Source organism: Acomys russatus, chromosome 4 (assembly GCF_903995435.1).
Source record: "Acomys russatus chromosome 4, mAcoRus1.1, whole genome shotgun sequence".
Classification (NCBI taxonomy): domain Eukaryota; kingdom Metazoa; phylum Chordata; class Mammalia; order Rodentia; family Muridae; genus Acomys; species Acomys russatus.
The window spans coordinates 57716253-57730229 of NC_067140.1; the positions used below are offsets into that span (position 1 = coordinate 57716253).

At 43.9% G+C, this 13977-nt stretch overlaps 2 protein-coding genes across 2 annotated transcripts in view; one reads left to right on the plus strand and one right to left on the minus strand.

Moving 5' to 3' along the window:
* Wdr76 (WD repeat domain 76) overlaps positions 1–13977 on the plus strand; it is a 47592-nt gene that overhangs the window by 25574 nt on the left and 8041 nt on the right. The window contains 4 exon segments of the mRNA XM_051144501.1: positions 1607–1760; positions 6643–6798; positions 12020–12237; positions 13058–13210. Coding sequence (XP_051000458.1) covers positions 1607–1760; positions 6643–6798; positions 12020–12237; positions 13058–13210 — 681 coding nt within the window.
* Positions 9196–9603, minus strand: LOC127188104 (translation machinery-associated protein 7-like). Its single transcript, XM_051144500.1, has one exon. The coding sequence runs from the start codon at positions 9517–9519 to the stop codon at positions 9325–9327; it is 195 nt and encodes a 64-aa protein (XP_051000457.1). The 5' UTR covers positions 9520–9603; the 3' UTR covers positions 9196–9324.

The window sequence follows — 13977 nt, forward strand, 5'->3', positions numbered from 1 at the left end:
AGAGGCTCCAGATCTCACTATAGATGGTAATGAGCCACCATGTGGTTGCTGGGAGTTGGACTCAGGACCTTTGGATGAACAGATAGTGCTCTTAACCTCTGAGCCATGTCTCTAGCCCTCTAGCCCTATTTTTTATACATAATTTTAATTTATTTACTTTTTTTTTTCTGAGACAGTTTCTCTGTGTAGCTCTGGCTATCCTGAACTCTTTTGTAGACCAGGCTGGCCTCAACTCACAGCGATCCACCTGCCTCTGCCTCCTGAGTGCTGGGATTAAAGGTGTGCACCACCACACCCACTTCTTTGTTTTTAGACAGGACCTCACTCTATATTCTGGCTGTCCTCAAACTCACAGAGCTCTATCTGCCTCTGCCTCCCGAGTGCTGGGATTAAAGGCTCAATGCATTTTAAAGTATTTATTTTATGCGTATGAATGCTTGTGTACATGTACATGAGGGCACACTGCATGTGTCTGGTGCCTGCAGAGGCCAGGAGAGGGTGCTGAATCCCTTGGGACTGGCTGTAAGGTGCTAGGGTGCTGGGAACTGAAGCAGCCCCCTGGCCTGTGTTTCTGAGGATCAGCATGCTGTCCAGGCCACTCTGGCCTGTGCGGCTCATCATAGCCCACCTCTTCACTCTCACACACTCAGGCTTCCCTGCCTAGGGAATGGCTCCAGCCTCGGGGGTGGGCCGTCTACCTCAGCTCATCAAGATAATTTTCCACAGGCCAGCTGGATCTTTGATGGTCTGTCTTCACAAGTGATTCTAAGCTGTGTCAAGTTGAAAGTAGAATTAAAGCCTTGGCTTTGCGGTGTGTGCGTCTCAAATTGCTACGATTAGAGCCTTCAGTCATAGGCCTGGCCCGACACTGCTGGAAACTGTCTGAAGACGGATTTTATCTCAACCCTCACGTTGCTTGGCATATAGTACATACTCAGTGTTGGATAAATGAATTTACATTTTAATGTTCTAACACTTACACAGTTCCACCTTGTACCCTTTTTCATGGGTGTTTATACATTTTCTAGAGCACACTTTCTCCCATACATTTGGTATTTAGAGCTAGTTTCTGTTCAATTCTCTGTGTGTGTAAATGTAAAAATAATTGTAGACAATGTCTTAGATTCCCAGACATGGGACTAATGAGTCAAACATTGGGGACATCCTTGTGGCTTTTATTATACACTATTGAATCGTTTCTCTGAAATTTTTTCTTCTAAAAATCTTCTATGGAGCTGGGTGTGGTGGCGCACACCTTTAATCCCAGCACTCGGGAGGCAGAGGCAGGTGGACCGCTGTGAGTTCGAGGCCAGCCTGGTCTGCAAAGTGAGTCCAGGACAGCCAAGACTACACAGAGAAACTCTGTCTCAAATAACAAAACAAAACAAAGAAAAAAGAGTAATTTTATAATTGGAAAATAACTACTTTGACTGATTTGGTCAAAACAAAACAAAGAAAAAAGAGTAATTTTATAATTGGAAAATAACTGCCTTAACTGATTTGGTTTCCTTTGTCACCTGGAAGTTGGATATTGGCCAGTATTTACCCATTGTTCTTTTCCTTTTTTGAGTTGTTTTTGAGATTATTTTTAATTTACCAATTTCAGCTATAAAGCCTACTTAAGTGGTATGGTCATCAGTGAATCTACAGTTCGGAAAGTGACTAGCGGCGCCATCTCCTCTGTAGCCCTCCATCCATCGGAAGTGACAACCTTGGTAGCAGCAGGGGCCAAGTCTGGACAGATTGGACTTTGGGATTTGGTAAGTTGGTAGTACCTTTTGAAAGATTATCTAAAGTCTGCCTGAAGGGAGTGCCTTGGAGAACAGTGTACAATATTCATTCATAAACGTGGCTTAAGAGTTGTAGGGATTTTTTTGTTTTGTTTTGTTTTGGTTTTGTTTTGTTTGTTTGTTTTTCGAGACAGGGTTTTTCTGTGTAGTCTTGGTGTCCTGGACTCACTTTGTAGATCAGGCTAGCCTCGAACTCACAGCGATCTACCTGCCTCTGCCTCCCGAGTGCTGGGATTAAAGGCGTGTGCCTCCACTGCCTGGCTGTGAGAGTTGTAGTTTTATGCTGTATGATCCCAAAGTTTGGAAAACTGGCAGAATTTGAATTTGTTTTATAGAACTTAAACATTTTTAGCTTGAATATCTTTAGCCAGCTGGATGTAAGTTATCTGGCAAGAGGCATTAAATGTATACGTGAAAAACTGCATGAAAAGTCTGTTTAGGGGGCCAGAGAGATGGCTCAGTGGTTAATAGCTCTGCCCGCTTTTCTAAAAGACCTAGGTTCAATTCCCATAGCCACATGACAGCTCACAACTGTCTGTAACTCCAAGATCTGACACCCTCACACCAATGCACATAAATTAAAATTAAATAAATTATTTTTAAAAGTCTTAAGTCTTTAAATTATGTTCAAAATAGGGTCTGCTATGATCTGAAGTTATGTTCAATTATTTTTTAAGGTGTGTGTGTGTGTGTGTGTGTGTGTGTCTGTCTGTCTGTCTGTCTATGTGTTTTGAGACTGTTGTAGACCAGGCAGGCCTCGCAATCCCTGAGCTCTGCCTGCCTCTGTTTCCCAGGTTCTATAAAGAGCCCCCATGCTCTGCTAAAAGTTCTTTTTAATTTAAACATTTATGTGTATGGATTTTTTTTTTTTTTTTTTTGCTTGTATGTACTATATTCCATGTGTGGTGCCCACAGAAGCCAGAAGTCCCCTGGGACTGGAGTTATAGACAGTTGTGAGCCGACGTGTGGGTGTTGGGAGCTGACACAAATCCTCTGGAAGAGCGCTTAACCACTGAGTCATCTCTCTAGCTTGTTTTATTTTTTAAATTGTGTGTGTGTGTGTGTGTGTGTGTGTGTGTGTGTGTGTGTGTGTGTGCGCATGCCACAGTGCATGCATGCATGGAGATCGTAGGACAACCTACCTTGAATGGTTTATACTGTGCTGGGGACTGAATCCAGGGCTTTGTGTGTGCTCAGCAGGCACTCCACCAACTGAACTACATCCTCGGCTCCTATTTGTTTGTGTATTTATAAATATAATTTTCTGTGTTTCTGAGACAGAGCTCTTGTAGTTCAGGCTGGCCTTGAGCTCAATATAGTGACCAACATGTTAGATATATTTTCTTCTCTCTCTCTCTCTCTCTCTCTCTCTCTCTCTCTCTCTCTCTCTCTCTCTCTCTCTCTCTCTCTCTCTCTCTCTCTCGTTTGTTTTTCCAGATAGGGTTTCTCTGTGCAGCCCTGGCTGTTGTGGAACAGGACCAGGCTGACCTCGAACTCAGAGATCTGCCTGCCTCTGGCTCCCAAGTGCTAGGATTACAGGCCTGCGCCACCACGCTCTGCCCTCTCTCTTTATTAAACAGAGCCCAGTTGTCCTCCAGCTTCGGAGGCTCTTGCTCCACCTCTCAAGTGCTGAGTATTGCAGGCTGTAGCACTCAGCCCAGCTTGCTTATTGCTGAGGATCAAACCCAGGACTTCGTACCTGTTAGGCAAGCACAAGCACCCTACTAGCTGAGCTTCGTCCCTAGCTCCCGCCCACATTTTAGTTAAGTCAGAGAATTATTTTGGACAGTAATTTGAGGAGCAAATCAATAAAAATAGGTATGTACTCTTCTGTGTGTAAAATCAAAAGAAATTCCATACTTGTGAGTTTGAAGAAAAAAAAAGTTACTGGGCATAAATAAAATACAGGCTGGGAGTGTGTAGCTCAGTAAGTAGGGCATTTGCCCACCAGGCAGGAAGCTCTGGGGTGGAACAGCTTAAAAAGGATTGATGATCACCAGGCTGGGTAGTAAGTAGCTTAGCTGTTAAGAGCCCTGTTGCTGTTCCAGCAGACCCAGGTTCTGTTCCCAGCATCCACATGGCAGCTCACAATCTTCCGTAACTCCAGTTCCAAGAGATCCAATGCCCTCTTCTGGCCTCTTCAGGAACCAGACACCATACCAACATGCTGTAGCATTCATGTATATGTAAAATAAAATAATTGTTGTTTTGTTCTTTGGGTTTTTTGAGACAGAATTTCTCTGTGTAGCCTTGGCTGTCCTCAACTCACCCTGTAGACCAGGCTGGCCTTGAACTCACAGAGATCTGAAAAAAAAATTTTTTTTTTCTTTTTGAGACAAGGTCTCTGTATAGTCCTTGGATGTCCTGGAACTTACTTTGTTGACCAGACTGGCCTTGAACTCAGATCCAACTGCCTCTCCCTCTGGAATGCTGAGACTAAGTGTGCCACTATGCTTCCTAGCTGTAAGATAAATCTTTAAAAAAAAAAAGGCTAGGCATGGCGGTGCGCTCCTTTAATCCCAGCACTCAGGAGGGAGGCAGATGGATCTCTGAGTTTGAGGCCAGCCTGGTGTACAGAGTGAGTTCCAGGACAGCCAGGGCTACACAGAGAAACCCTGTCTTGGTGGTGGTGGTGGGGACAAAACAAAACATGATCAGCGTCAAGCATGGTGGTGCACATCTGTAGTCCTAGCACTTGGAAGGTAGGGGTGGTTGGATCTCTGTGAGTTCATGTCCAGCCTGGTCTGCTTGTTGAGTTCCAGTCCAGCCAGGGCTACATAGTACGACCCTGTCTCAAAAAACAAAGATGAAACAAAACAACAAAAGAAAACAAAAGATGAACTGCTGATCAGAACTGAGATATGTCTTTATAGCTTTATGTATACGTGTGTGTCACCTCCATGTACGTCTTAGTGACAAGCACCTTCACCTGCTGAGTCATCTCATTGTCCCATGCTTTTGTGCTTTTTACATTTTAAAAATACTTTGCCCCCTTCTCTTTCCTGCCTCCAACCTTTCCCATTTCCCCCTTGCTCTCTCAAATTCATGGTCTCTGTTTCTTTAATTATTGTTATATGTCTGTGTATCTCTTCCTAAATATAATCTGCTCAAGTCCACATGATAATTTTATGTATATGATTTCAGAGATGACCACTTGGTATTGACTTACTTTTTTTTTTTTACTAATTTTTTAAAAGTTTTACTTTTAATTTTATGTGTATGCCCGTTTTGCCTGCATGTATGTCTGTACCAGGTGCGTGCCTAATGTCCTCGAGGTCAAAGAGGGCACCAAGAGTTGCAAGTGTTGTGAGGTGCCATGCAGGTGCTGGGAGTTAAACTCTGCAGGGCCCCCTGTAAGAGCAGCAGATGATTTTAATTGCTGAGCCGACTCTCTAGCTCTTTTCTTCTGTTTTGAGGCAGCATCTTGCTATGTTGCTTGGACTAGCCTTAACGCCACTTCTCCTGCTCCAGTGATCCTCATGAGTAGCTGTGATTATAGGTGCACGCCTCTGCTATGTGCTAGCAGAAACTTTTATTTTTTTAAAAGATTTATTTATTATGTATACAGTGCTCTGCCTACATGTACACTTGTAGGCCAGAAGAGGGCATTAGATCATATTATAGATGGTTGTGAGCCATCATGTGGTTGCTGGGAACTGGACTCAGAACCTTTGGGAAAGTAGCCAGTGCTCTTAACCTCTAAGCGATCTCTTTAGCGCTCCCCTCCCCCCTTTTTTTGCCTCTGTTATGAAGAAACTAGTTTGATAGTTGTCAAAAGCTTGATATGTTAAGTTAATGTGACTGGATATTGTTAAACTGAATATTAGGAAGCAAAGAATTTCAATACAGAGTAGTTGGTTTTGGACCTGTGAGATGCTCAGAGGACAAAGATGCTTGGTAGGTGACCTAAGCTACACCCCGAACACACATGATGGAAGGAGAGAACCAACTCCCACAGGATGTCCTCTGATCTACACGTGTGTGTCATGGCTTCTGTATGTGCATGTTGGTGTACACACATGTACATTATGGGTTTTTTTGTTTTTTGTTTTTTTTACATTATGTTTTTAAAAAAAGGTTCCTGGTTCTGATTGTCTGGGAGAGTGAATGTAGGTAGACTATATTAAAGTTATTTTTATAAAACTGTTTCTCAGTTTCTCTCAATTTGGCTATCACACAAATAATTGAGACTCTATTATATTTGTTTAATGATAAGCTTCACAATACAATAACTGAGCAGTTGTTACTATATTCTTAAACCTCTAAGGTAATTTGGCTTCCTCACTATGTACATCCCAGAGATACTTGCACTTTGTAGCTTTACCTGCTCCAGCTCCTCTCCTTTTGGACCTCTGCCGTGCCTGAATCCTCTACTTTCTCCTCTTACTCCTCCTCTGGCTGGCAGGAAGTCCAGCCCTATTCTCTCCTCTGCTCAACGATTGGCTATAAGCTGCTTTATTGGCATACCAGGGGACAATTGGGGAGTAGTATTTACACAACATTGAGACAGGAGGCTCTCAGAACAAGGATTGCAACCAGATATGGGGGGCAGCAATCAGCGTTTGAATTACACAATAATCTTATGCCTATAAGAATAAGCAATATAGCTGGGCAGTGCTGGCGCACGCCTTTAATCCCAGCACTCAGGAGGCAGAGGCAGGTGGATCGCTGTGAGTTCAAGGCCAGCCTGGTCTACAAAGTGAGTCCAGGGCAGTTAAGGCTACACAGAGAAACCCTGTCTCAGAAAAAAAAAAAAGCAATATAATTCCTCCATAAATAATGATGTGAAGACATAGCAACCATTACTGCTTCTCACTAGTTTTGTCTTTCCCTCACCCCGACTTTCTTCCAGACCCAGCAATGTGAAGATAGGACGTATGTTTTTTATCCTCACAGTCAACCTGTTAGCTGTCTTTACTTCTCACCCGCCAACCCTGCCCACCTGCTGTCCCTGAGCTATGATGGCACTTTGCGATGTGGAGATTTCTCCAGTGCTGTTTTTGATGAGGTAAATGTTAATGTGTTTACAACCGGAAATCAGACAATATTCTGGATTACTTATTACATGCCTCACAAGTGATTCCTGTGTCAGTCAGACTGAGAGAAGTGTGGTACATCTCAGGGACTAAGGCCAAGTCTCAGACTGTCTGTTGTGTTGTGTGCCCTTCATAAGTCACTTAACTTCTGTGTCTCAGTTTCCTCCGCTATGAAGTGGGATAGTCATAGTATCTTCCTTACACAGCTGTCATGAAAATTAAACTGAATTAGTACTAATAAGTAAACTATTTATCGTTTGCTTTTTGAGGTAGAACTCACCAAGAAGCCCAGGCTGGCTTTGAGCTGATTGGTGAGCTTCCGGCCTCTGTCCCAGCATGTCTGGGACTGCAGTATGGGCACATACAACCATACAGCTGTCATATATTTGCTTTATTTGTGGAAAAGCTTTTGAGTAAAAGTACTGTTCAGGCTGGGCAGTGGTGGCGCACACCTTTAATCCCAGCAGTTGGGAGGCAGAGGCAGGTGGATCAGTGTGAGTTTAAGGCCAGCCTGGTCTACACAGTGCGTCCCAGGACAGCCTGGGCTGTACCGAGAAACCCTGTCTCAAAAAACAAAAATCAAAACAAAACGAAAGGCAGTGTTCTGTTTCTAGGCTTAATCCTTGTGCATATTCATTTGGGAAAAATACTAGAATATATTTTTGTTTATAGACATTCATTACATTATGTATACTCCAAACTTTTGGCCTACACATAACATATAAGCTGCATAAAATAAAATAGGATTTTCTATAGTTTCCCTGCTAAGATTTAACTTTTTGAGTTTTTTGTTTTTTAATTTATTTATTTTTATTTTATGTGCATTGGTGTTTTGCCTTCACGTATGTCTGTGTGAGGATGTCAGATCTTGGAGTTAAAGACTGTTGTGAGCTGCCATGTGGGTGCTGGGAATTGAACCCGGGTCCTTTGGAAGACCAGTCACTGTTCTTAACCGCTGAGCCATCTCTCCAGCCCCATTTTTTTCTTTTTTCTTTTTTCTTTTTCTTTTGGTGCTAGAGAGTGAATCCAGAGCTAAGGAGCATGCTAGATAAGAGTTCTACTACTGAGCTAAACTTCATTTTTTTAAAAGTCTCATGGATCCTCGCTGGCCTGAACGTCCTTATGTAGTCAGGGATGACCTTGAACTTCTTATCCTCTTGCCTCCATCTCCCAAATGCTGCGATCGTGTAGGCATGCACTGTGATGCCTGGTTTATGTGGTGCTTAGGATCACACCCAGGGATTTACCCAGCCTGGTGGACGCCCTGCCAGCTGAGTCACACTCCCACCTCTGTCCTCCCAGCACAGTTTTAACAGATGGTAAAGAGACTCACTCAGTTGTTTTGACCTGGTAAAGTCATAGTTGACAACAGATTTTAGTGATATTTGGTTCTCTGGCAAGAAGCAGACATCTGAAGGGTTTCTTTTTGGACCACTGTGTCCTGGGCTGCTTAACCCATGCTAGCCAGATGAGATCTGTGCCTGTAATGTCTGGAGTCTGGAGCTTTATTTAGCTCAGTGATTTGCTTGCCTAACAGGCATGCAGGCCTGTGCTTGATTTCCAACATGGCAAAAAGGAAAAAAGAAAGATGGAATGGTTGAAGAAATAGGGCACTTAGACCTTTTTTTAAAAGAAATTTTACCTTTTTGTTTTGTCTGTCTTTGTTTCTTTCTTTCTTTCTAAGATTTATTTATTATGTATAGAGCATTCTGCCTGCTTCCCAGAAGAGGGCATCAGATCTCATCATACATGGTTGTGAGCCACCATGTGGTTGCTGGGAATCAAACTCATGACCTTTGGAAGAGCAGTCAGTGCTCTTAACCTCTGAGCCATCTCTCCAGCCCACTTTCTTTCTTTCTTTCTTTCTTTCTTTTTTTTAAGACAAAATTGTTTTATGTAGTCCTCACTGTCCTAGAATTCATTTTATAGACCATGTTGGCCTTGAACTTGGAGAGATCCTCTTTCTTTGCCTCCCCAAGTGCTGGGCTTTAAAGCCTTAAATATTTTAAAAGCATTTAAAAAGATAGTTCACTTGTTAAAGTGCTTGCTGTACAACCCTGAAGACCTGAGTTCAATCCCCAGGACTCATGTAAAACACTGCAGTGCAGGGCCTGGAAAGATGGCTCAGTGGGTAAGAGCACTGCCTGCTCTCCCAGAGGAATAAGGTTCAGTTCCCAGCACCTACATGGTGGCTCACAACCGTCTCCTCCAGTTCCCAGGGATCTGACATCCTTTTCTGATGACCTCTGGCTCCAGCATGCATGTGATACCCATCCATACATCGCACCTCCCCCCACAAAACTAAATAAGTCTTTGTTGTTGTTGTTTTGAGATAAAATAGACACATTTTTTTTTTTGCCATTGTATTTATTTTTATTACAAACGTTTATTACAATTTACAATAGGCTTCAGGATAACACTCCATTCTAGCTGTATGTGACACAGATATTATGGCAGGGAATCCAGATGTTTAACAGGCTCCAGGATACAACTTCCTTCTACTTTTTGCCAGATTTCTTAATTCCACCTGTGGCCAGGGGGCCCTTGCCCGATGCCTTGGCTTTCATTTCCTCGAGTTTCTTCTGCTCCTCCTTCTGTTTCTGCTTGAAAGCCTTATCTTCCTCGTCCATCTCCTTGGTCTGCTTCTTGGGCTGTTTCAAGGGCTTCTTTTTGCCACCTTCTTGGCCTGACATGGCGCCTACAGCTCTGACCCTAAGCCGAGGGCAAATCTAATGAATCACTAGAAGATCGGCCGCCGAAAGCGAAGTGCTTCTAAAAGCTCCAGCGTCCCAGGAAAAGTCAAAATAGACACATTTTTTAAAAAACAAAGCAAAAACCCTCTCTTCATGGTGGCACGTACTTCTTACCTCAGTGCCAGGGAGGCAGAGACCGGCCAGGTAGATCCCTGAGCCTTGGTACCCAGCCAGCCTAGCCTTTTTTCTTTTTCTTTTTCTTCATTAATTAATTTATTTAATCATTTTAAAACCTAATTGCAGACCCTGCCTTCTCTCCTCCCAGTCCAACCCTTACGTCCCCCTCCCCCCATGGGTACCAGCCCACCCTGGCACATCAAGTCACAGCAGGACTAAGCACATCCTCTTCCTCTGAGGCCAGACAAGGAGCCAGCTATGGAAAAGGGATCCAGAGGCAGGCAGCAGAGGCAGAAACAGCTCCTGCTCCAATTGTTAGGGGACCCACATGAAGACCAAGCTGCACATCTGCTACACATGTGTAGGGGGCAGCCTAGCCTTCTTGATGAACTCCAGGCAAATGAGAGACTATCTCAAAAATTAAGATGGACAGCACCTAAGGAATGGCCTCTCCCTCCAAATGCACATGCACACAGTGTACAGGGGCACACCAGTTTAAAACGTGCTTTAAAACAGTTATTCTAGTAACTACAAATAGTATGGAATGACTGCTGCTTCTGGTTCATTTTTCACTGAATTTCCAAATTTTCTTTTTTACAAACTGGGGAAGCTTTTCTCTTCGTTGGTTTTTATTTTGTTATTGTTGTGTTTTGTTTTTTGATTGAACAATGAAGGTAGTTACATTTGCACTTGTCTTTTGAGACAGAGCCTTGCCATGTAACGTAGGTTGGCCTGGGCTTGTGATTTTTCCTGTCTCAGTCTTCCAAGTGTGGGGATGACAGGCTTGTACTTCCAAGCCTAGTTTGCCATCACAAACATTATTGTACCAAACAACTTACCTCTTAGTGAAATCAGAATTGACGGAACAAAAATTATTCTTTTTTTTTTTTTGGTTTTTCGAGACAGGGGTTCTCTGTGTAGTCTTGGCTGCCCTAGACTCACTTTGTAGACCAGGCTGGCCTCGAACTCACAGCGATCCACTTGCCTCTGCCTCCTGAGTGCTGAGATTAAAGGCGTGCACAACCACCACACCCTGGCTTTATTTTTTCTTTTAAGACAGGTTCTATGTAGCTCTGGCTGTCCTGGAACTCACAATGTTGGCCTCAAACTCCCAAGTGAGGTGTGAGCTACCATGCCTAGCTTGGAAACTGAGACATTTTTATACAGCTTTATTAACTGTCAAGAATTTTAATCTATGCTAGGGATGTCGGTCAGTTGGTAGAGTGTCTACCTAGGAGGCCCAAGGCCTTTCCATCCTCAGTACTACATACACTGGCATGTGTGTGTGATCTCAGCCCTTAGGAAGTGGAGGCAGGAGGGTGTTCAAGGTCCTTAGCTATGTATCGTGAGTTTGAATCCAGCCTGGGCCACCCAGCGACCATCTTTCAAAAACACACAAACAAAACAAAAATATTTATTTATTTATTTTTGCGACAGAGTTTCTTGCTTTGTAGACCAGGCTGGCCTCAAACGCACAGAGATCTACCAGCCTCTGCCTCCCAAGTGTTGGGATTAAAGGCATAGGCCACCATGCCTGGCTCAAAACAAAAGACTTTTAATCCATTTATTCTTCTAGCAGCAATAGTTATAATTCAACATCCAGTCATCTATCTTAGACTTCACTTGGATGCAAAACTACTTCTATTAAGATATAATTTTAGGCTGGGTGTAGCTGCGAACGCCTTTAATACCAGCACTCAGGGAGGCAGAGGCAGGTAGAAGACCTGTCTTGGAAAAAAAAAAAGATATAATTTTAGGTCTAGAGAGATGCCTCAGCGTAATTGCTTTACTAGGGATATTTTTCCCTCTGGTTTTTCGAGACAGGGTTTGTCTGTGTAGTCCTGGCTGTCTGGACTTGCTTTGTAGACCAGGCTGGTCTTGAACTTGCAGAGATCTGCCTTCCTCTGCTTTCCTAGTACTGGGATTAAAGGCTTGTGCCATGGAACCCACTTTATGAGGGATTTAAGCATTGGTTTTCTCTGAAAGAATAATCCCAGCATTTGGGAAGAGAATGCAGAAGGATCAGGAGTTCAAGGCCAGCGTGGGCCACATGTAGAGGCATGAGGACAACTTCAGGGAGTCCGTTGTTGCCCCACTTTCCAGGCTGAGTCACTCTGCTTGTGCTGCTGTGCTGGCATGCCAGGCTGCCTGCCTGAGCCTCTTCTCCACCCCCTGCCGTGGTAGGGGTACGGCTCTGTGCCTCCTCATTGTTTTATCTATGGGTTCCGGGATTGAATGCAGATTGTCAGGCGTGTGGTGAGCACTGGGACCCCTGAGCCGCCTCCCCAACCTCAGCGTTTTAATGGGCTGACGTCTCCCCTAGGTGTACAGGAACGAGGGGAACCCTTCCTCCTCCTTTGACTTCTTGGCGGAAGATGCTTCCACTCTGCTGGTGGGACACTGGGATGGACATTTGTCACTGGTCGATAGACGGACACCTGGAGCTTCCTATGAGCAGCTTTTCAATTCATCCTTGGGAAAAATACGGACTCTTCATGTCCACCCAGTATCCAGACAGTATTTTATTACGGCAGGACTGAGGTATGCTTGTTTTCTTCTGGGTTGGTTGGTTGGTTGGTTTTGAGACATAGTCCCACTTGCTCTCTCTCAGGCTGGTTTGAAATCGTAGTGGTCCTCCTGCCTCACCTTTCAAGGTTTATAGGTCTGTTACCTGCCAGGCTTGAGATAGGCTCTGCGGACAATTTTAGGATTTAATCCTTTTCATGTCACAAGTATGTGATTTAGTTTAGTTTCTCAGACCCTTGGCTGACTAACACTCCCCTCCGCCCCCATCTCTGTTTCTTTCTGGAGACAAGATCTTACTGTGAAGCCCTGGCTGGTCTGGAACTCAGAGACCCACCTGCTGCCTCTGCCTTGTAGTTGAGACTAAAAGCATGCCCCACCACACTTGACCTATGCTTGACTTTTGTGCTGTACAGAAGCCAAGCAAATTTCTCACTCACATTGATAGCAATGTTTTAAGTGTAATTGCTTTCTAATAGGAATTGTTTTGGTGTCATAGAGAGCTGTTCAAAGAAGCACACATCTGTCCCTTTGGCACAGTATGCGTTTCATGAGAAGAAAACGTAAAATTGTAATAAACAGAGAAACGTGTGTGACCTCTAACTTTGTTTCTTAGAGATAATGAAAAAAAAAAAAAAACCCACAGGAAAGACTCTCTGTGCCTGGTGGGAGCGTGGATCTGTGTGTCTTAGGATTTTTCTGATATACGCCAGCCACTCTGTAAAGTTACAGATCTGAGCCTCTTAAGTCTTCGTCATGTAGCAGGAGTCTGTGTCTGGCAGCCCTGCTCCTTGGGCTCATGTGTGGGCTGCACTGATAATCTCTTTTCCTGTCCCAGGGACGTTCATGTTTATGATGCGAGGTGCCTGAATTCCAGGGCAAGCCAGCCCCTGATCACTCTGACTGGACACTCGAAGAGCATCGCCTCTGCATATTTCTCACCTGTTACTGGTAACAGAGTGGTGACCACATGTGCTGACTGTAAGCTGAGGTAACATGTTTAGAGACTGCAGCTATGGTGCCTGTGGACTAGAAATTATGCTTCCTGCTGTTGCTATGGAATCACTGTGTTATGGCTCTGCCCTCTTTCCCTCCTTTCCCTCTCTTCCACCCGCCTTCTTTTCTTTTTCTACCTCCCTTTTTCTTTGTGACCGCTCTCCCTCCCTCTTCCATGTCTCCTGTGTATTCCAGGCTGGCCTTGAACTTACGATCCTGCTGCTTTGGCCTCCTGGGTATGTTCCGGATCTACCTTAATAGTGTGTTAAATAGAAATCGGAGAGTCTCAGACTTCAGGCATGTAGAAAACAACAAAAAATGATGCTTCTGCATAAGCTAATAATAGGTATTATTTTAGGGTTTTTTAGCTTTAGTACCTTTCTATAGCTGCCTCCCCAAACTGATTTAAATCAGTTGAACTTAGAGACAGAAAATAATGTTGTTAAAGAAACATGAAAAGGCTTTCTAGTCCCAGTTTCTTGACAGGCCGCGGCAGGAGGATGCCTTGAACCCAGATGGGCAGCATAGTGAGACCCTCATCTCTAGAAAAAGATGTGAAGACTGTTAATGCAACTACAGGAAAAATGTTCTGTTCTCTTCAAGAATACTTAAATTTGTTTTAAATTTGCAAGCTCTTTAAGAATTGGAATTTAGCCAGGTGTGGTGGCACACACTTTTAGTCCCAGTACTTTGATAGGTAGTCAGGCCAGCCTGGTCTACAAAGCAAGTCCAGGACAGCCAAGGTTACACAGAGAAACACTG